At 36.2% G+C, this 20,950-nt stretch overlaps 1 protein-coding gene and 1 long non-coding RNA gene across 2 annotated transcripts; both read left to right on the top strand.

The window, feature by feature from the left end:
- Positions 1 to 938: 938 nt before the first annotated feature.
- On the top strand, positions 939 to 18,582 carry LOC131502271 (uncharacterized). The gene is made up of 2 exons (XR_009256994.1): positions 939 to 1,062; positions 18,435 to 18,582. It is a non-coding gene; the product is annotated as an uncharacterized LOC131502271 (long non-coding RNA).
- Positions 18,583 to 19,078: 496 nt separating this feature from the next.
- Positions 19,079 to 20,022, top strand: LOC131502586 (trafficking protein particle complex subunit 13-like). The gene has a single exon (XM_058713419.1). It carries the CDS (start codon positions 19,096 to 19,098, stop codon positions 19,879 to 19,881), a length of 786 nt encoding a protein of 261 aa, XP_058569402.1. The 5' UTR covers positions 19,079 to 19,095; the 3' UTR covers positions 19,882 to 20,022.
- The last annotated feature ends 928 nt before the right edge of the window (positions 20,023 to 20,950 follow it).

Raw genomic sequence — 20,950 nt, 5'->3', positions numbered from 1 at the left:
GTATTTCACTATAGTATTTAGGGTTTTCTATATAGAGTATCATGTCTTCTGCAGATAGGCACATGTTTACTTCTTCCTTACCAATTTGGATGCCTTTAAATGTTTGGTAGAATCTACCTGTGAAACCATCTAATCCTGGACTTGTGTTGTTGGGAGTTTTTTGATTATTGGTTCAATTTAGTTGCTGGTAATTGGTCTGCTCAAATTGTTTTTTTCTTCTTGCTTCACTTTTGGTAAGTTGCATGTTTCTAGGAATTTATCCATTTCTTCTAAGTTGTCCACTTGTTGTCATATAATTTTTCATAATATTCTTTTATGATCCCTTGTGTTTCTGTGGTGTCAGTTTTTATTTCTCCTCTTTCATTTCCTATTGTATTCATTTAAGTATTCTGTCTCTTTTCTTTTGGATGAGTCTGAATAAATGTTTATCAATTTTGTTGATCTTTTCAATGAACCATCTCCTTGTTTTATTTATATGTTCTATTGTGGATTTTTGTTTTTATTTTATTTATTTCTCCTGTAATCATTATTATTTCTTTCCTTTTAATGACTTTGGGATTTGTTGGCCCTTTTCTAACTCTTTTAGGTATAAGATTAGATCATTTATTTGAGATTTTTCCTTCTTCTTATGGTAGGCCTCTATTGCTATAAACTTCTCTCTTAGAACTGCTTTGGTTGCATCCCAAAATCTTGAACCATTGTGTTTTAATTTTTATTTATCTCCATGTAGTTTTTTATTTCCTGCTTGAATTCTTAGTTGATCCATTTATTGTTTAGTAACATATAATTTAACCTCAATTATTAGTTGACCCATTTATTGTTTAGTAACATATAATTTAACCTCGATGTATTTTTTACAGATTTTTTTCTTTAATTTCAGAGAGAGAGAGAGAGAGAGAGAGCATGAGTGGAGAAGAGGGGCGGAAGTCACAAGAGAGAGAGAATCTCAAGCGGGCTCTATACCAAGTGTGGAGCCCCACGTGGGGCTTAATCCCACAAACCATGAAATCATGACCTGAGCTGAAATCAAGAGTCGGACGCTCAACCAACTAAGCCACCCAGGTGCCCCATCTTGTTTTTATTTCTAGTTTTATAGTGTTGAGGATGGAAAAGATGCATGATATGACTTTAGTATTTTTAATTTGTTGGGACTTGTTTTCTGGCCTAACCTGTGATCTATTCTAGAGAATGTTCCCTATGCACTTGAAAAGAAAGTGTATTTGTATATTTTAAGATGGAATGTTTTGAGTATATCTGTTAGATCCATCTGGTCCAATGTATCATTAAAGCCACTGTTTTCTTGTTGATTTTCTATTTGCATTATATCCATTATTGTAAGTGGAGTTTTAAAGTCTCCCACTATTATTGTATTATTATTGGTTACTTTATGTTTGTTAGTAGCTGCTTTATGTTTTTGGGTGCTTCCATGTTAGGTGAATAAATATTTACAATTGTATGTCTTATTGTTGGATTGTTCACTCTGTGATTATGTAGTTTCTTTCCTTGTCTCTTGTTACAGTGTTTGTTTAAAAATCTATTTTATCCAATATAAGTATTCCTACCCCATCTTTTATTTCAGTTACATGTGTATCATACATGATTTTTATGCCTTCACTTTCAATCTGCATGTGTTTTTAGGTCTGAAATGAGTTGATTGTAGACAGGATATAGATGGATCTTGCTTTTTTATCCATTCTTTCACCCTATGTCTTTTTATTGGAATGTTTAGTCCACTTACATTCAAAGTAATTATTGATAGGTTTGCATTTATTGTCATTTTGTTACTAGTTTTATGGTTGTTTTTGTAGTTCTTCTCTTGCTTTGTGGTTTGATGGCTTCCTTTAGAGATATGCTTAGATTCCTTCCTCTTAATTTTTGGATATCCATTATAGGGTTTTGAGTTGTTGTTAGTATTAGGTTTATATATGGTATTCTGTACACACAGAAGTTCATATTAAGTTGATGCCTTCTTAAATTTGAACCCTTCTAAAAGCACTAAATTTTTACTATCTCCCTCATGTTTTATGCATATGGTGTCATGCTTTACATCCTTTTGTTTTGTGAATACTTTGCTGTTTTTAACATTCTCTCCTTATCACTATATTTTTCCATTTTAATTATTATGTGTCTGGGTGTGGACCTTATTGTGTTGATTTTTGGGAGGCTCTCTGTACCTCCTGGATCTGGATGTCTGTTTCCTTCCCCAGATTAGGGAAGTTTTGAGCTTTTATTTCTTCAAATAAATTTTCTTTCCCCTTTTCTTTCTCTTCTCTTTCTGGGATCCATATAATGTGAATATCATTATGCTTGATGATGATGTTGCTGAGTTTTCTTAGTGTATTCTCATTTTTATTATTCTTTTTTTCTTTTTCCTTCTCCATTTAGTTGTGTTTTTGATTATTATGTTTTCCAGATCACTTATTTGTTCTTGTGCTTCTTCTTATCTCCTATTTATTCCCTCTAGTGTATTTTTAATGCCAGTTATTGAGTTCTTCATCTCTGATTGGTTTTTAAAAAGTGTTTTATATCTATTTTGAGGGTCTCACTGAGGTTCTTCACTGTTTTCTCAAGTGTAGTGAGTAACTTTATGACCATTACTTTAAATTCTTTATCAGGCATATTATTTACCTCCATTTTGTTTAGCTTCCTTGCTGTGATTTTGTCCTGTTCTTTCATTTAGGATATATTTCTCTGTCTTCTCATCTTGTCTAACTCTCTGTGTCCATTTCTATGTTCTCATCTTGTCTAACTCTCTGTGTCCATTTCTATGTGTTAGGAAAGTCAGCTACATTTCTTGCTCTTGAATGTTGTGGCCTTATGAAGAAGAGGTTCTCTAGTGTCCTGCCATATACTGTTTGTTCCCTGTTTACCCAAAGCTGCCCCTTCAGAGTTGTTGCCTATGTGTGTTGTGTGTGTTCTATTGTTGTGGTTAACCTACATTTGCCTTCAGTCCAGTCATCTGCACCGATCCTTTGCCTGCTTTTGACAGTGTTTGATCCTTGTGTTGTTAAGGTCCAATCTGGAGCAGCCTTGAGCTTGAATTGAGTTAGGCCAATTGTTTTTCATAGCTGTAGTCATACCAAACATCAAGGTACTCTCCCTGTGTTGTCCCCTGCGAGGCTTTCATTGGTGAGCAGGACATGTAGTCAGAGTAGATGTCTGCCCCCAGCCTACTGTTAAGACTACAGTGGAGCTGTGTGTGGTTATGTTCCCCTTTCTACATAAAAAGAGCCACTTTGGGGTGGTGCTGGCCACTGTCAGGGCTTCTTACACAATGCCATCCTTGTGGCACTACTTTGGATCTACTCCTGCTAAGTGTAGGTTGGATGGTGCGGATCTGTAGGGGGACACAGATGTAGGGAATGTTGTTAGCAAACCAAGTGATGTGTTTGTGTCAAGGGGAACACAGATGCAGGGCATGTTGTTAGCAAACTAAGTGATGTGTTTGTGTCAGTTACTGCAGGTGTCTATGTATCTAGGCTAGGGTGTGTGGAAGGGAAATGCTTTCTGCCAGCTCTTTTGTTCTTGAGAAGTCTCCTAAAGATCTCTGTGCCTCCAGCACACATTCTGAGGTTAATAAATAAATCTCCTTCCCAAATATCCCAGGCCTTTTTCAAACTGCTGCTTCTATGCTAGATCTTGATGGGATTATTCTGTCTCTTTAGGGGTGTAGACTCAGTTGCCTATCACCCTTTGGCTATCCCAGAGATGAGCACACTTATTTCTAAAGGTGCAGGTGTTAAGCCCCACTACTTGCGTAAACTTACATATTTAAGCCCTTCTGATTTTCATAGCCAAATTTTATTGGGAATTTGTCATGCTTGAGGTGCCTGGTGTGGAGTCTGCTCCTTACTTTTCTCATTTCTTGTGGTTTTCCTCCCTCTGCTATACAGTCTCATGGGTCACTTTGGTTCCCAATCTCATCTCTGCCTTTCCTACCATCTTCAGTATGGTCTCTTCTCTACAATTAGTTGTGGAGAGTATGATCCGCAAGTCTTGGGATCATTTTCTGAGTTATTTACACTTATGTAGCTGTTATCTAGGTGTATCTATGGAATGAAGTGAGCTTAGCATCCTACTACTCTTCTCTCTTCCCTGTAAATATATCTCAAATATTCTTTATCCATTCATCTTCCCAGGGACGTGTGGGTTGCTCCCATATCATGGCTATTGTAAATATAGTTTCAATAAACATAAATACATATATATTTCTGAATTAGTGTTTTTATTTCCTTTGGGTGATACCCAGTAGTGGAATTACTGGATCATATGGTATCTATGTCTAATTTTTGTAAGCAATCTTCATACACTTTTCCATAGAGGTTGCACCAATTCACATTGTCTCCAACTATGCACAAGTTTCCCTTTTCTACACATCCTTGCCAACATTTGTTATTTCTTGTCTTCAATACTAGCCATTCTGATTGGTGTCAGAGGATCTCTCGTTGTGGTTTTGACTACCATTTCCCTAATGGCTAGAGACGTTGAACATCTTTTCATGTCTGTTGGCCATCTGGGTGTCTCCTTTGGAAAAAAAAAATGTCTATTCATTTCTTCTGCTCATTTTTAATTGATTTTTTTTGTTTTGTTTTTTGGGTGTTGAGTTTTATAAATTCTTTATATATTTTCAATTCTACCCTCTTATCAGATATAACATTTGCAAATATGTTCTCCAATATTTCTGTTTTGCTTAATTAATGTTTTTCTTTGCTATGCAAAAGCTTTTTATTTTAGTGTATTGCAAATAGTTTACTTTTGCCTTTGTTTCCCTTGCCTGAAGCAACACATCCAGAAAAATTCTGCTAAGACCAACATTCAAGAGATTACTGCTCATATTTTCTTTTAGGATTCTATGGTCTCAGGTCTCACATTTAGGTCTTTAATCTACCTTGAGTTTATATTTGTGTATTATGTGAGAAAGTGGCCCAGTTTCATTCTTTTGCATGTTACTGTCCAGTTTTCCCAGAAGCATTTACTGAAGAGACTCTTTTTCCCATTGTATACTCTTGTCTAGTTTGTCTTAATTAACCATATAAGCATGGATTTTTCTCTGGGTTCTCTATCTTGTTCCATCAATCTATGTATCTATTTTTGTGCCAGTACCATACCTTTTTGATTACTACAACACTGTAGTATATTTTGAAATCTGGGATTTTGATACCTCCAGCTTTGTTCTTTTTCTAAAGATTGTTTTTGATATTCAGAGTCATTTTTAGTTCCATACACAATTAGGATTATTAGTTTTAGTTCTGTGACACATACTATAAGTATTTTAACAGAATTTGCATGGAATCTGAAGACTGTTTGGGATAGTATGAACATTTTAACATTATTAATTCTTTCAATCCATGAGCATGGCATATCTTTCCATTTGTTTGTGTTGTCTTCAATTTTTTCATCAATGTCCTATAGTTTTCAAAATATAGCTTTTTCATTGGCTCAATTAAATTTATTCCTGGATATTTTACTCTTTTTGCTACAATTGTAAATTGAATTGATTCCTTAATTTCTCTTTCTTCTACTTTCTTATTAGTGTATAGAAACACAACAGATTTTGATATATTCATTTTATATCCCACAACATAACTAGATTCATTTGTTCTAATAATTTTTTGTAGAATCTTTAAAGTTTTCTATATATACTATCATGTCATCTGCAAATAGCAACATTTTAAATTCTACTTTACCTATTTAGGTGCCTTTTATTTCTTTTGCATGTCTGATTGTTGTGGCTAGAACCTCCAGTACTATGTTGAATAAAAGTACTAAGAGGGAACTCCTCTGTCTTATTCATGATCTTCTCATGAATTCCATTTTTCACAATTGGGTAAGATGTAACTGTGGGTTTTTCATATGTGGCTTATAATATTTTGAGGTATGTTTCCTTTAACTCCACTTTATTGAGATATTTTTTTCATGAATGAATGTTAAATTTTGTCAAATGATTTTTTTGCACCTATTGAGATGATCATATGGTTTATGTTCTTTCTCATGTTGATGTGATATATCACGATTTGTGAATATTGAATCACCCTTTCTACCCTGGAATAATTCCCACTTGATCTTGGTGAATTATTTTTTAAGATATTGTTGTATTCGGTTTGCTAATATTTTGTTGAGAATTTTTGCATCTATGTTTATCAGAGATGTTGGCCTGTAGATTTAATCCTTTTTTTGTAGTGTCTTTGTATGGTTTTGGTATCAGGGTAATTCTGACCTTGTTTAATAAATTTGGAAGTTTTTCTTCCTCTTCTATTTTTTGAAATAGTTTGAGTATAATGGATATTAACTCCTCTATAAATGTTTGGTAAAATTCACTTGTGAAGCCATGTATTCATGGACTTTTGTTTGTTGGAAGTTTTTGTTCATTACTACTTCAATTTCATTACTAGCCATTGATCTGTTCAAATTTTTTATTACCTCCTGCTTCAGATATAGAAGATTATGTGTTTCCAAAAATTTATTTATTTCTTATAGGTTGTCCAAATTGTTGGCATATAATTTTCCATACTATTCTTTTATAATTCTTTGTATTTCTGTGGTGTCATTTGTTATTTGTCCTCCTTCATTTCTGATTTTATTTATTTAAGGCTTTCTTTTTTCTATGAGTCTTGCTAAAGGCTTACCTTTTTTATGTTTTCAAAGAACCAACTCTTGGTTTCATTGATCTTTTCTATTTTTTTTTTCAGTCTCTACTTCACTTATTCTTTTCTTTAATATTTATTATTTCTTTACTTCTATTGGCTTTGGGCTTTTGTCCTTTTTCTAGTTCCTTAGGTGTAATTTTAGATTATTTGTTTGAGATTATTTCTGTTTCTTAATGTAGGCCTCTATTGCCAAAAATTTCCCTCTTAAACCTTCTTTGTTTTTCTGCATCCGAAAGACTTTGAACTTCTGTGTTTTCATTGTCATTTGTTTTCATTAATTTTTTAAATTTCTTTTTTGATTTCTTTTTTGACCCATTGGTTGTTTAGTAACATGTAGTTTAGCTCTCAAGAGTTTTTGCTCTTTTCCATATTTTTCTTGCAATTGATTTCTTGTTTTATACCATTTTCTTTGGAAAAGATGTTTGATGTGATTTCAATCTTCATAAATTCAATGAGACTTCTTTTGTGGCCTAACATGTGATCTATCCTGGAGAATGTTCGATGCGCTCTTGAAAATATTGTGTATTTCACAATGGAATACTACGTGGCAATGAGAAAAAATGAAATATGGCCTTTTGTAGCAACGTGAATGGAACTGCAGAGTGTGATGCTAAGTGAAATAAGCCATACAGAGAAAGACAGATACCATATGGTTTCACTCTTATGTGGATCCTGAAAAACGTAACAGAAACCCATGGGGGAGGGGAAGGAAAAAAAAAAAGGTTAGAGTGGGAGAGAGCCAAAGCATAAGAGACTGTTAAAAACTGAGAACAAACTGAGGGTTGATGGGGGGTGGGAGGGAGGGAGGGGTGGGTGATGGGTATTGAGGAGGGCACCTTTTGGTATGAGCACTGGGTGTTGTATGGAAACCAATTTGACAGTAAATTTCATATATTAAAAAATTTTTAAAAAATAAAAAAAAATAAAAGCAATGTTTTCGTATAAAAAAAAAGAAAATATTGTGTATTTTGCTGTTTGGGGATGGAATGTTCTGCATACATCTGTTAGGTCCACCCAATCTACTGTGTAGTTCAAAGTCATTGCCTCCCTGTTGATTTTTGTCTGGATGATATATCCACTGATATAAGTGGGTATTTAAATCCCCTACTATTATTGTATTACTGTCAACTTTTCCTTTTAAGTCTGTTAATATTTGCTTTGTATACTAGGTGGTCTTATGTTGGGTGCATAGAAATTTACAATTGTTATAGCCTCTTGGTGGATTGATGCTTTTATCACTGTGTAATGCACATCTTTGTCTCTTGTTACAGTCTTTGTTTTAAAATCTATTTTGTCTGATATAAGTATTGCTACTCGAGCTTTTTTTCACACCCATTTACATGTAATGTCTTTTTCCATTCCTTCACTTTCAGTTTCTGTGTGTCTTCAGTTCTGAATGGAATCTCTTGTAGGTAGCATATAGATGGGTTATGGTTTTGTTTCTATTCATTCAATCACATTGTCCTTTGATTGGAGCTGGAATATTATTTTGCTAAATTTGTCTGATGCATACCTTATTCTAAGTGGCCTATCATATTGTGATTATGTCCTTTGACAAACTGCAGGGAAACGTTATCATATTTCCCCATTGTTGCATGCCAAAATGTGCATTCAGAACTAGGCAGCTGCCTTGCTTACAGATACTGCCCATTTAGACTGTCTGCCTCATCTGCTTCCCCTCACCTTCAACTTCTGTGTGCTTACATTGGAATTCCTGACCATGACTTCTTGCCACTGCAAGCCTTTGCCACAATTTCCTTTGACGTTATTACGTTTTCTTCCATCATGTTTCTTCCTGATATTATTATGATCTCTTCCATGATTCTTCCCATCACTATTGTTACTTCTTACAACACACTTCATTTCCATTTTCCTTCTACAACACCAGGAAGACACTTCACAAACACTGTCAATACTTTAATCCAATGAGCTGGAGAAGCTACCTACACACTGGGAATCAGAAATCCTGGACTAGTCATTTGATTTCTAATCATCTGTACCCACCTTAAATGCTTACTTGATGATATATTCAATTTCAACTAATACAAATTAACAAGAGTGTCTTTGCTCCCAGTTTTCCTTCATTTAGATGCCCCACCCAATTTTTGCTCAAATGATCCTCAAGGAGTCATTTTGGAGGCACAAACAGCTCTTGGCTTACAGACGTTTTAACTGCATTATCAAGTCTGGTATAGAAGAAATATCCAATAAATGTGTACAAATTACTGGGTTTCTTGCTGGAGGCTCTGTTGAATGCTTTATATGGGAACCTCTGCTTTTACCTTTTATTGCAGGTCTACATTGCAAGGCTTTCACATCATACATTATTTTTCCCCTAGCCCTCTGATTGGCTTCCCCTGGTCCATGTATTACAATGCACAATTGTCTCCCTTGAACTGTCACTGAAGATTTATCCTACATGTTACAAATGCCCTGCTTTTGCTACTATGGCTAGTTACCAATGACCCAAAAGAGCTATGTTCATTTCCTTAGTCCTGGGAATTTCAGTTTTACTAGGATTGACTGGGTTGAGCACTGGTACAATGGCCATAGCCACCCAAACTTGGGTAACTGAGGCTAGTTAACAATTATCAGCTATCTTACCCCAACATGCACAATGGCTACATAAAACCCTGTCCCTTGTGCAACAGGCTTATGAGTCTCTTCCTCAGGACAAGTTCAAACCTACTTACACCAGATAGCCCAATATGCTAACATATTCCACAGTGTTACCCAAATCTTTGAATAGACTTCCACAGCCCTTTGAGCTCACTGATCTATTTGTCATGACTGGACCCTACAAGTTAGGGACAATGACTGTAGACTGTATTTGAGACTATTGTCTCTTTAATTATTATAGGAATTGTTATTATAACCTAATTAGATATGTACTTTCTTGGTTAAAATATGCCACATCCTCGAATTTTAATATATCTACTATCCAAACTGATAATATTTTCGCCGTTAACTCTGATGCCTCAGCATCACAGGGAGGATTAACGGTGTAAGAACTTACCAAAAAGCTCTTTTGCTTATACTGTAAGTGTTTGACATTAAGCTTTTGATGTCTGAAGCAACCACTCAAAGACATTCATCTTGAATAAATACATGGGCACCTACACAACTAGATAAAAAGCCAGGCTTCCCTATTCATGAAATTCCCCTTTGTAGAAAGTTCTGGTTCACCTAAATAAGTGTTTGGCTGACCACTTGCTTTTCATTTCCTGCACTTTAATTCCCACTGTATGTTTTAAATTCATCTATTAGAACAAGACAGGGATGTCCACACTCACCACTGTTATTTAACATAGTACTAGAAGTCCTAGCCTCAGCAATCAGACAACAAAAAGAAATAAAAAGCATCCAAATCAGCAAGGAAGAAGTGAAAAATTCACTATTTATTGATGACATGATACTCTACATAGAAAAACCAAAAGACTCCACCAAAACACTGCTAGAACTGATACAAGAACTTACTAAAGTCACAGGATACAAAATCAATGTACAGAAATCTGTTGAATTTATATATGCCAATAATGAAGTGGCAGAAAAAGAAATCAAGGAATCAATCCCATTAACAATTACGCCAGAACCCACAAGATAACTAAGAATACTCTGAAAACTACAGAACGCTTATGAAAGAAATTGAAAATAATTCAAAGAAACGGAAAAACATTCCATGCCCAAGAATTGGAAGAACAAATATTGTTAAAATGTCAATACTACCCAAAGCAATCTACACATTTAATGCAGTCCTCCTCAAAATAACACCAGCATTTTTCTCAGCTAGAACAAACAATTCTAAAATTTGTATGGAACAAAAAAATAGCCTGAATAGCTAAAGTAATTTTGAAAAAGAAAACCAAAGCTGGAGGCATCACAATTCCAGTCTTCAAGCTGTATTACAAAGCTGTTATCATCAAGACAACATGGTACTGACACAAAAACAGACACATAGATCAATGTAACAGAAGAGACAACCCAGAAATGGACCCACAAATGTATGGCCAACTAACCTTTGACAAAGCAGGAAAGAATATCCAGTGGAAAAAAGACAGTCTCTTCAACAAATGGTGTTGGGAAAACTGGACAGTGACATGCAAAAGAATGAACTTAAACCACTTTCTTAAACCATGCACAAAAATAAATTCAAAATAAATGAAAGACCTAAATGTGAATCAAGAAACCATCAAAATCCTAGAGAAGAACAGGCAGCCATCTCTTTGACCTCGGCTGTAGCAACCCCTTACTAAATATGTCTCTGGAGGCAAGAGAAACAAAAGTAAAAATGAACTGTTGGGACTTCATTAAGATAAAAAGCTTTTGCGAGGAAAGGAAATAATCAACAAAACTAAAAGGGAACCTTCGGAATGGGAGAAGATATTTGCAAATGACACATCTGATAAAGGGTTGGTATCCAAAATCTATAAAGAACTTAACAAACTCAATACTCCAAAAAACAAATAACCCAGTTAAAAAATGGGTAGAAGACATTAATAGACATTTTTCCAAGAAGACTTCCACATGGTTTGCAGACACATGAAAAAATGCTCAACATCACTGATCATCAGGAAAATAGAAATCAAAACTATGATGAGTTATCACCTCACACCAGTCAGAGTAGCTAAAATTAACAACAAAGTAAAAAACAGGTTTTGGCAAGGATGTGGAGAATGGGGAACCCTCTTACACTGTTGGTGGGAATGCAAACTGGTGCAGCCACTCTGGAATACAATATGAAGTTTTCTCAAAAAGTTAAAAATACAATAATCCTATGATCCAGCAATGGCCCTACTAGGTATTTACCTAAAGGATACAAAAATACTGATTTGAAGAGATACATGCACCCTGATGTTTATAGGAGCATTTTGGCAGTAGCCAAATTATGTAAAGAAACCAAATGTACAGAAATTAGTGAATACATAAAGAAGAAGCGGTATAGATATACAATGGAATATTACTCAGCCATCAGTATGAAATCTTACCATTTTCAATGACGTGGATGGAGTTATAGTATATTATGCTAAGCAAAATAAGACATTCAAAGAAAGACAAATACCATATGACTTCACTCATATGTGGAATTTAAGAAATAAAACAAATGAACATGGGGGTAGGGGAAGAGAGGCAAACTGGGAAACAGACTCTTAACTATATAGCGCAAACTGAGGGTTGTTGGAAAGGAGGTGGGTGGAGGAATGGGTTGAATGGGTGATGGGTATTAAGGAGGGAAATTGTGTTGTGCACTAGGTGTTGTATGCAGGTAACTAGTCTCTGAATTCTGCACCTGAAACTAATATTACACTGTATGTTTACTATTTGAAATTTAAATACAAATTTGGAAAAAAATAAGGAAAAGTTTACTGATAAAATAATCACCTGAGATCTCTTCCCCTTATGATGTCTATCATAGCCATGTTAGTGACTTTTCCTTGAAATGTCTTGTTATGTATATATTAATAATAAGTGCTTTTTCTAACCTTGATGGGTTTTTCTCTTACTTTATTTGTAATCTCCCTCACCATGATTATATCCCTACTCTCCTCCTTTCCTAGGTGGATCCTTCCAAATCCTTCCTTATGCTCACATATAAAATATATAAATGGTGGGAATGATTCATTACTGTTTTGTTAGCAAAATGTTATCTTAGCTTATGTACTTCTCTGTATATACACCCCTAGGTATGTGAAAACTCTTACTCCAAAAATTATTCCATTTATATAGATATTTATATACTCCTTCCTTGTGTGTCTCTGGTTGATATACTCCTTATTCATTATATATCTGGTTGATAGTGTAAACAGTATAAGAGAGTTGTACCGGAGGGACAGAATCTTAAAGACACTTAAAAAAAAAAATGTTGCTGGGTTTTCTGGAATTGTTTCTCTAATCTGTTTACAGGTACTAATTCCTCTATTTTCAGTGATAAAGACCACATTGGAAGTCCATGTCAAAAATTAGTAAAAGAGCTGGGGCGCCTGGTTGGCTTAGTCATTTTGTCTCAGATCATGATCTCATGGTTGATGAGATGGAGTCTTGCAACTGGCTCTGCACTGACAGCACAGAGACTGCTTGGGATTTTCTCTTTCTCTATCTCTTCCCCTTCCCTGTTCACATGTGCATACACTCTCTCTCAAAATAAATAAGTAAACTTAAAAAAAAGAAAAAGAAAAAAATCTGAGAGCTTCAGTTCTAATCTGCAAAAATTACCTGAAAGCTTTTGTCCTCCCTGAAGGAAACCCTTATCTTTTTGTAGCTACAAGGTTGTGATTTCTGAAAATCAGTGTCATCCTGTGAGTGGCTGAATTACAACACAAATTGGTTCACAGGTTCTCTTCTGCTAAAGTTAGGGAATTAAGTAATGGAACCTTGAGATTTAGAACAGGGACATTTGCATAGATCTCAATGAAGGTGGTGACAATACCCTCAGTCTCTCAATTCTACCGAGACTTTTTACCAGTAGAAGTGTTACTTGGTGGTGGATTGTGTAACTCCTCTGTCCTTATCCTCTCAAAGGAAAGAGTTCAGTGGAGAAACTTGATAGGGAGTTTAAGTAGCAAAGGTTTTTATTTAACAAAAGGCAACAGTACACTCTAGAGATAAAGGAGTGGGTTGACCCAAGGATAGGTAGCAGTGCTGAGTTTCTCATTGTGTTTTTTATGGGTGTTTATTCAGTCTCCTCCCTCCCATCTTGTTATTATTGCTCCACCCTCAGATCCACCTTGGTTTCCTCCCCTCCAACATTTGCACAACTTTGTGTTAGTCATTTTCCCATAAGCACCTAAGTGCAACCCACGGGAGTGGGGGGGGGACCACAACACCAATAGTATAATAACCTCAGGGTAACTAGTAGGTAGGGTCTTTGTTAAATGCACATGTTCCAAAGTTGGAGAAGTCTCTGTATCCCGTATCGTCTATCAGTCTGTGTTAAACTGCAAAAGCAGTTGGTCTAAGGGAGATGGGATAGTCTCTGGGTGGAAATCAGGTGGTCCCTGGCAATTGTTCATCTTTTACCCTTCTTTCTCCCCTCCTGCTCATGTCTGCCTACTGCAACAGAAGGAACATATTTGTCCCTGCCTATGTGTTATTCCCTCTTGACCAGAAAAACCTGTAATGATATTTTCTTAGGTAAATGCCTGGGAGAGACTGCTAGTTCTCCTTAGGACCTGCTCCCACCACTTCCTCTTTGCTTCTAGACCTACATGCTTCTAGACCTATATAACCAGACTCGAGCCTCAGTAGGCCCAATGGGTGAAGCACGAAGTGTGATATATGAGTATGTGTGATATACACTAACGGAACTGCATTATATTTTTATTTACACAGAAAATTATCTGAAGAATATGTGTGAGAATGTGTTTTAAGGGTGTGGAATCATGATAGTGGTGATGGTAATATAAAGTTGTATCAAATAAAATTGAAAAGCCAAAACTGCCTTGGTATAAAAAAGAGGAAGTAATCCAAAGCATTAGAAAGATTTGGATGTTAGAGTGGATTTATCATATAACACCGGCTCATCCATCCCAGGAGTGTCCAAGGGACACAACTTTCATCATGATTGTGCAGAATAAACTTGTGAGGGGAACGTTAGCATCCTTGAAAAGCTCTGTGATCACTATTCCCTGTAGGTCAAATGTTACATGGGAAACTGTCACCATCAAAGAAGGATCCCTAAGCTCAATAGGGAGAATGGGATTCCTGGATTGCTGAGGCCAAGGTGTGGCACTTAATCACCAAAGAGAAGGTGAGCATGGTTAATGTAATGGACAGCACTGCCAAATCAGTAATCAGAATAGCCTGACTTACAGAGACCTACAGCATTAGATAATTGATCATGGAATCCCCAAAACTGAAATAGATGGGCAGCTTATGAAATTTTTATTTGATCTGTCTGCACAGGAGTGATCTAGGCTTAGTGAACAAAGTCATTAAAACATTGAGGTAGTCCTATGATAAGTTTGCAGACTGGAACCAGTTTACAGATCCAAATGCCTTTTGAAAGAAGGTTGGGGGCATGTTCCATAGAGGAAAAACCCTACTACACTATTAGCAACTTATATTGTTAATATTTCTGCCTACCTTCCCCAAAAGGATATCTGATCATTAATCAGGGGCCTGTGCAGTGTGAAAAGAAAAATAATTAGACTTTTAAGGGATTACTGAACACTGGCTTTGAACTGACAATTCCTGGAGACTTCACTGTGAATCTGCAGCACATAGAGTATGGCTTACGGAGGTCAAGTCATCACTAGAAATTTAGCACAGATCAATCTCTCTGGCTTAGTGAGTACACAAAACCTACCCTGTAGTTATTTCCCCCAGATCCAGAATTCATAATTGGAAAAGACATACTCAGCTACTGGCAGCATCCCTACATTGGTTACCTGACCTGTGTAGTGAGGGGATATTATGGTAAGAAAGACTAAGTGGAAGCCCCTATTACTGTGACTATCTCTAAATATAGCCAGCTAAAAAGAATACATTTCTAGATGGATTTCCAACTTTAGTGTACCATCAAAGACTTGAGAGATGAAAAATTAGTAATTCTTATCACATTCCATTCAACTGGCCTGTTTGGCTAGTACAGAAGACAGATGAGTCATGAATAATAACAGTAGATCTTATAAGTTTAATCAAGTGGTGGCTCCAAGTACAGCTTCTATTCTAAATGTGATTTTATTATTTGAACAAATTAATACATTCCCTAAACCTAGTATGCAGTTATTAATCTGTAAAATGATTTTTGTCTATACATTTAACCCTTGAGCAATGCATTGGTTGGGGCACTGAACCCCTGTGCAGTTAAAATTCTTCATATAGCCCTTGACTCCTCCAAAATATAACTAGTAACAGCTTACTGTTTACCAGAAGACCTACAGAGAGCATAAATAGCTGATTAACACATATTTTGTATATGTAATATATATTATATTCTTACAATAAAATAAGCTAAAGAAAAGAAAACATTATTAAGAATATCATAAGAAATAGAGTATACATTTACAGTGCTATATTGCATTTATTTTTTTAAATCCGTGTATAAGTGAAACCATGCAGCCCAAAGCTGTGTTGATCAAGGGCAACTGTAGTTGTTAGTAAAGACCACCAGAAGTAGTTTTATTTAAGCTGGTAGATCCAGAAATATACCTTCACTGTCCTAACTCAGTAATATACCAACTCTCCATACCTATGTCATAATTTAGTCACAGGGACCTAATTATCTTTCTCTTCCACTGGACACCATGCTGGTCCATTAAATTGATAGTATTGTACTGATTAGACCTGGTTAACAGGGAGTATCACCTACACTAGTTACTTTAGCAAGACACTTCTGTGCCAGAAGGTGGACAGGAAATCTCACAAAAATTCAGCCACTTTCTACCTCAGTAAAATTTCTGGTGGCCACTGGTCTAGAGCACAAGATATACCTTTTAAGATGAAGAATAAGTTTTTTTCATTTACCTCATACCTCATTATCTATGCTACTCTTACCCATTCACAAGTGACTGATTCTGAATGGGGCCCAGAAAAAAATGAAGATCTTGCAAAAGGTCAAGGCTGCTGTGAAAACTGCATTTCCACTTCTGTCATTTGCTCCAAAAGATATGATGGGGCTTGAAAAGTAAGTGGCATGTAGAGATGATCTTTTGAGCCTTTGGAAACCCCTACAGGTGATTCACAGACTCAGGATTTGGGGCAAAACCAAGTCATCTGTGGAACATTTACTCCCCTTTTGAGAAACAATTTTTGGGTTGCTTGCTACTGGGCCTTAGTAGAGACTAAACACTAAACCAGGAGCCAAAAATTTACCATATAACATAATCTGTCCATCATAAACTGGGTACTGTGGGACTCAAGCCATAAAGACAAAGTTGAGTGTCCACAACAACACTCCATTATGTGGAAGTGATATATATGAGATAAGGCTCAGCAGGTTCTTAAGGCACAAGTAAATTGCATGAAGAAGTGGCTCAAATGCCCATAAGATCCGACTTCTGCTACTTTACCTTCATTCTCTCAACCTGAATCTGTGGCCTCTTTGGGAGTTCCCTATGACTGGTTGACTGAGGAAACAAAAATTCTGCTCTATTTTACAGATGGTTCTCCACAATACACATGCATGTCCCAAAAGTGGACACCTGTAGCACTACCAGCTTATTTGGGGATAGCCCTAAAAGACAACAGTGACTCGAAATCCTCCCAATGCACAGAACTTTAAGCAATGCTCCTACTGTTCACTTTACCTAAAAGGAGAAATGGCTGGGGTTCCTGGGTGGCTCCTCTGTTAAGCGTATGACTTTGGCTCAGGTCAAAATCCCATGGTTTGTGAGTTTGAGCCCTGTATCAAGTTCTGTGCTGATAGCTCAGAGCTTCTGGATTCCGTGTCTCCCTCTCTCTGTCCCTACCCACCCCCTCTCAAAAATAAATGAACATTAAAATATTTTTAATAAAAAAATAAGAAATGGTCAGAGGTAGGAGTGTATAGCAGTTGGTAAGTTGTGGCCAGTAGTGTGACAGGATGGCCTGGAACTTGGAAGAAACACAATTGGAAAATCAGAGATGTGATCTGGGGATGAGAAATGTGGGTAGATCTCTCCAAATAAGTACAATATGAAGCTATTAGTGTACTATGTGTATGCTCATCAAAGGGTAACTTTAGCAGACAATGCTTTCACTACTCGGGTGGATAAGATGGCCCATTCTGTAGACATCCATCAGGCTCCTTTACCAGTCATGCCTCTCATTTCCAATGGGCTCATGCACAAAATGGCCATGGTTGCAAGGATGGAGGTTATTGATAGATTTTACAATGTATCAACTTTGCTAGGCTGAACTACACTTCCCAGAATTCTGTGTATTGTATGTTTCCAGTTAGGATGGGCCACAAGGAAGATTCTGCCAAGATTTTGGAGATATAACAAAGGCAGCAGGCATATTGTAACATAAACATGTTATTGCTTATCTATTGACTTAATTCAGGATGAAGCAGCAGCTGAGGCAGTTATGTGTGTATAGCTCCAGGACAAGGGAGCCTTGATTCTACAGGATACTATTGCCACCAAACTCAAAATCACTAAGAATGGACATGGGTTTCAGTCCATCCTGTTGCCTTCCAGTTTGTGTTCATGAGATTACAGCCTTCTCATGATCTTGCCTTTCTTCCTGCCCTGTGGGTTTCAAACACCTGCACTGGATGCAAACACAGTATTACAGGGACTACTAGCCCCAATAATTATGTAAGCCAAATCATTATATCTATGTACCTATCTAGCTATCTCTATTTATCATCATCTATATTGCTACTAGTACTACTTCTCATGTTGAAACTTGACTGATATAGTTGTTTGGAAGCCAGGTCCTTCCTCTATGTAGTGTCCTTGATTTGTTCTGGGCCTGCCTGTACCTCTTATCCCCAGTGACATCTGGTGAGCATATTACTCATGTTTTTAAAAAAAAATCATTTGTATTTTATGATGTTTTGACATATTGGGGCCTTGCTGCCCAAGGAGAGACTGCCCTTCCCAGGGAAAGCTATTTCCTTTAGATAGCATATTACTCCCCTGTGAGAATGCCTTTTATATGCAAACCAAACAGTCTGGAGCCCATACCAGCCAACTACCCCTTTTATGGAGCTTTCAGTTTAAACCACTATCCCTTTGCCCTAATATAACCTCAGGGACAGGTACCAGGCAATTAGAGAAAGTCCCTATAGCCAGGAGCCTGATGACATTATTCAAATTAGCCAACTCTAATCTGCTTACTTTAACTGCTTTGTCTTTCCCACAGAAATTCCAATGAAGACTTGCACCTATGTGTTTCTTTCATTCCTTCTGCCTCCTGACCAACCTTAGTGCATCCCCATGTGGCCATGTGTGGCATACCATGCCACCATTTCTTAAGAATTTTAAGTATTAAACTCTTCATTCAAAAGCAATTATCTCCATGTCTGTCATTTCACCATACATGACTCAAATGGACCCCAGTGCTTTATAAGACAGTGGGGCAAAATTGTGGTCAAAATAGAAGGGGATCCACCCAGACAGATTTTTATGACACTCAAAGTGGTGCTATCTACTAAGCATAGTTTATTCACCAACTTTCCAGTTACATGTGAAGATAGGGATTTACTTGGTAATTTCTCTAGCCAGCTGATAACTGGTGGCCCCCTACCAGAAATGGCAATGTTTGGAGGAGGTGTTGGCTTTATGATAAATACTTAGAAATACATTTTTGAGAGGCAAATTCCATTTATGTGAGAATTCCCAATGGTTGCAATTAAGTTGTAAAATCATATTGAAAATACTGATCTTCAGACAAGTACTCAGCCTTTACATCTTTTGGTTTTCATGGCTACCATGGCAGAACATTCATTCAATTGTTGTATTGATGATGTCATCCATGACAAAATAAGGACACTTGGAAGAGTCATCCTGTAGGTTCAGTATCTATGCAATGGTGTGGAGGAAAGATGTTTTTTAGTAAGCTGTGCTTATTTCCTTTTCTCCCTCCATTTGAAGTTAAAACAAAGTTTTACAATTCAGAGATGAGTGACTTATTTCTTGAAGTCCAGATTCAGAATATTTCATCTTCAACTGTCTTTATACAAAAAGTTTTATTAAAGCCACCTGAAATGTACACCAGGGAAGAATTAAATACTGTCAATCAAGCTGGTGAAGATAAGTGTACCTTTGGAACAAGAACATTTTTACAGTCAATGGAAGGACGCCAGTATTTATACTACCTTGAGCTTAAACAGGAATTTTCTGAGAAAGCTGGTACCATTAGGGGACTAATAGAAATGGGAACATTGGATATAGTGTGGAAAAGAGATCTAGGTGAGATGGCAATGCTACAAACAATCCAGCTTCAAAGAGAGGCTCCAGGTTATGGAAACATGAGGCTATCTTTGGAAACAATCCCAGATACTGTAATTTTAGAAGAGCCTTTTAATATTATCTGTAAGATAACCAACTGCAGTGGTAGGAAAATGAAATTGGTTTTGAAGATGTGTGATACGGATTCTATTCGTTGGTGTGGAAGTTCAGGAAGGTATCTTGGAAAGCTGTCACCAAGTTCATCTCTCTGCTTCACCTTGACACTACTGTCCTTAAAACTGGGCCTACAAGGTGTCTCTGGCATACAGGTAACAGACAAAGTATTTAAAAAAACCTATGTCTGTGATAACCTTGCAAAGATCTGTGTAATACCTTCCACGTTTAAAATGAAAAACTGAAGAAAATTACTAGTGTTATGCTTTCCACAGAGACGTTTTACATACATTTTTCAGCATCAAAATCATCAATAGCAAATATACAGATTATTTTCATTTACTTCCTTTGAGACTGTGAATGCCTGTGATAATTAAACATTTGTTGATTTCAAAAAAAGAGCAATCTGTTGATTTCCATCTTATATTAAGTACACTCTAACATTTCTTGTTTTAGTAAAGCTGCTATTGAGAACATAAAATCTTAGCAGTATATTGATAATTTAAATGATTATTATGGTTTATTTGCCAAGAGTTCAATTTATCATGTCTTATTTTTTTCCTTTCTCCTTTTCAGTCAATAGAGAACTATTGATGACAGTGCTAAATAAAATTCAGGATGACTCTCATTATTTAAACATGTTGACATTTACTACTTGGAAATGACAATATTTTAAAGTTGTATTCGAAATTATTAGGGCTTACATTTTTTTTTTACACACTGAACTGGCTCTTTTTCACTTATTTTTCTTGGTAAAATTTTATGAACTTGTGGAGTTATTTTCTTCAGTTGTTATGCCTGCAAGGGCCCTTGTGAATCCTACCTGGATTAGTCAGTTGGTTTTTAACAATTAGTGTAATGGTTTTTCACTTTTATTCAAAGCCAAAATCAGCCTTTTTATATATGTACATCCACATACACACACCTAAAATGTGCTACTTCCTTTCTTAAGTAGATTTAGTAGGTTTGCAAATTTTGGGATGAGGTTTGGAACTCTGAACTAAAATGGTCACTTCCATAAGTGCAAGAACAGGCATTTGTTCCCACCTCTGTCTCCCACAAAAATATGGATCTCCTAATTACTATTGAGGTTGGTATGATAAATAGGTGTGCAATAAAAATATTTTATTGCGATCTGTAAAAAAAATTACCCTATCTTTTACTCACATGTCAGTTTTTCGTTAGAAAAATAAAATCATCTCAGACATTAATCATTAACTTTTGAAAATACTAGATCCATAGTTCAATGATGATATTTTCCTCAAGTCTCTACCCTTCCACATTGTGTTTCTTTTAATGATTATGCACTAATTT

This window comes from Neofelis nebulosa, chromosome X (genome assembly GCF_028018385.1).
Source record: "Neofelis nebulosa isolate mNeoNeb1 chromosome X, mNeoNeb1.pri, whole genome shotgun sequence".
Lineage (NCBI taxonomy): Eukaryota > Metazoa > Chordata > Mammalia > Carnivora > Felidae > Neofelis > Neofelis nebulosa.
This window is presented reverse-complemented; position numbering and strand designations above follow the sequence as displayed.

Coding starts and splice junctions, on each gene's coding strand:
- LOC131502586 (XM_058713419.1), top strand. CDS start 19,096: ATGCAATGGTGTGGAGGAAAGATGTTTTTTAGTAAGCTGTGCTTATTT.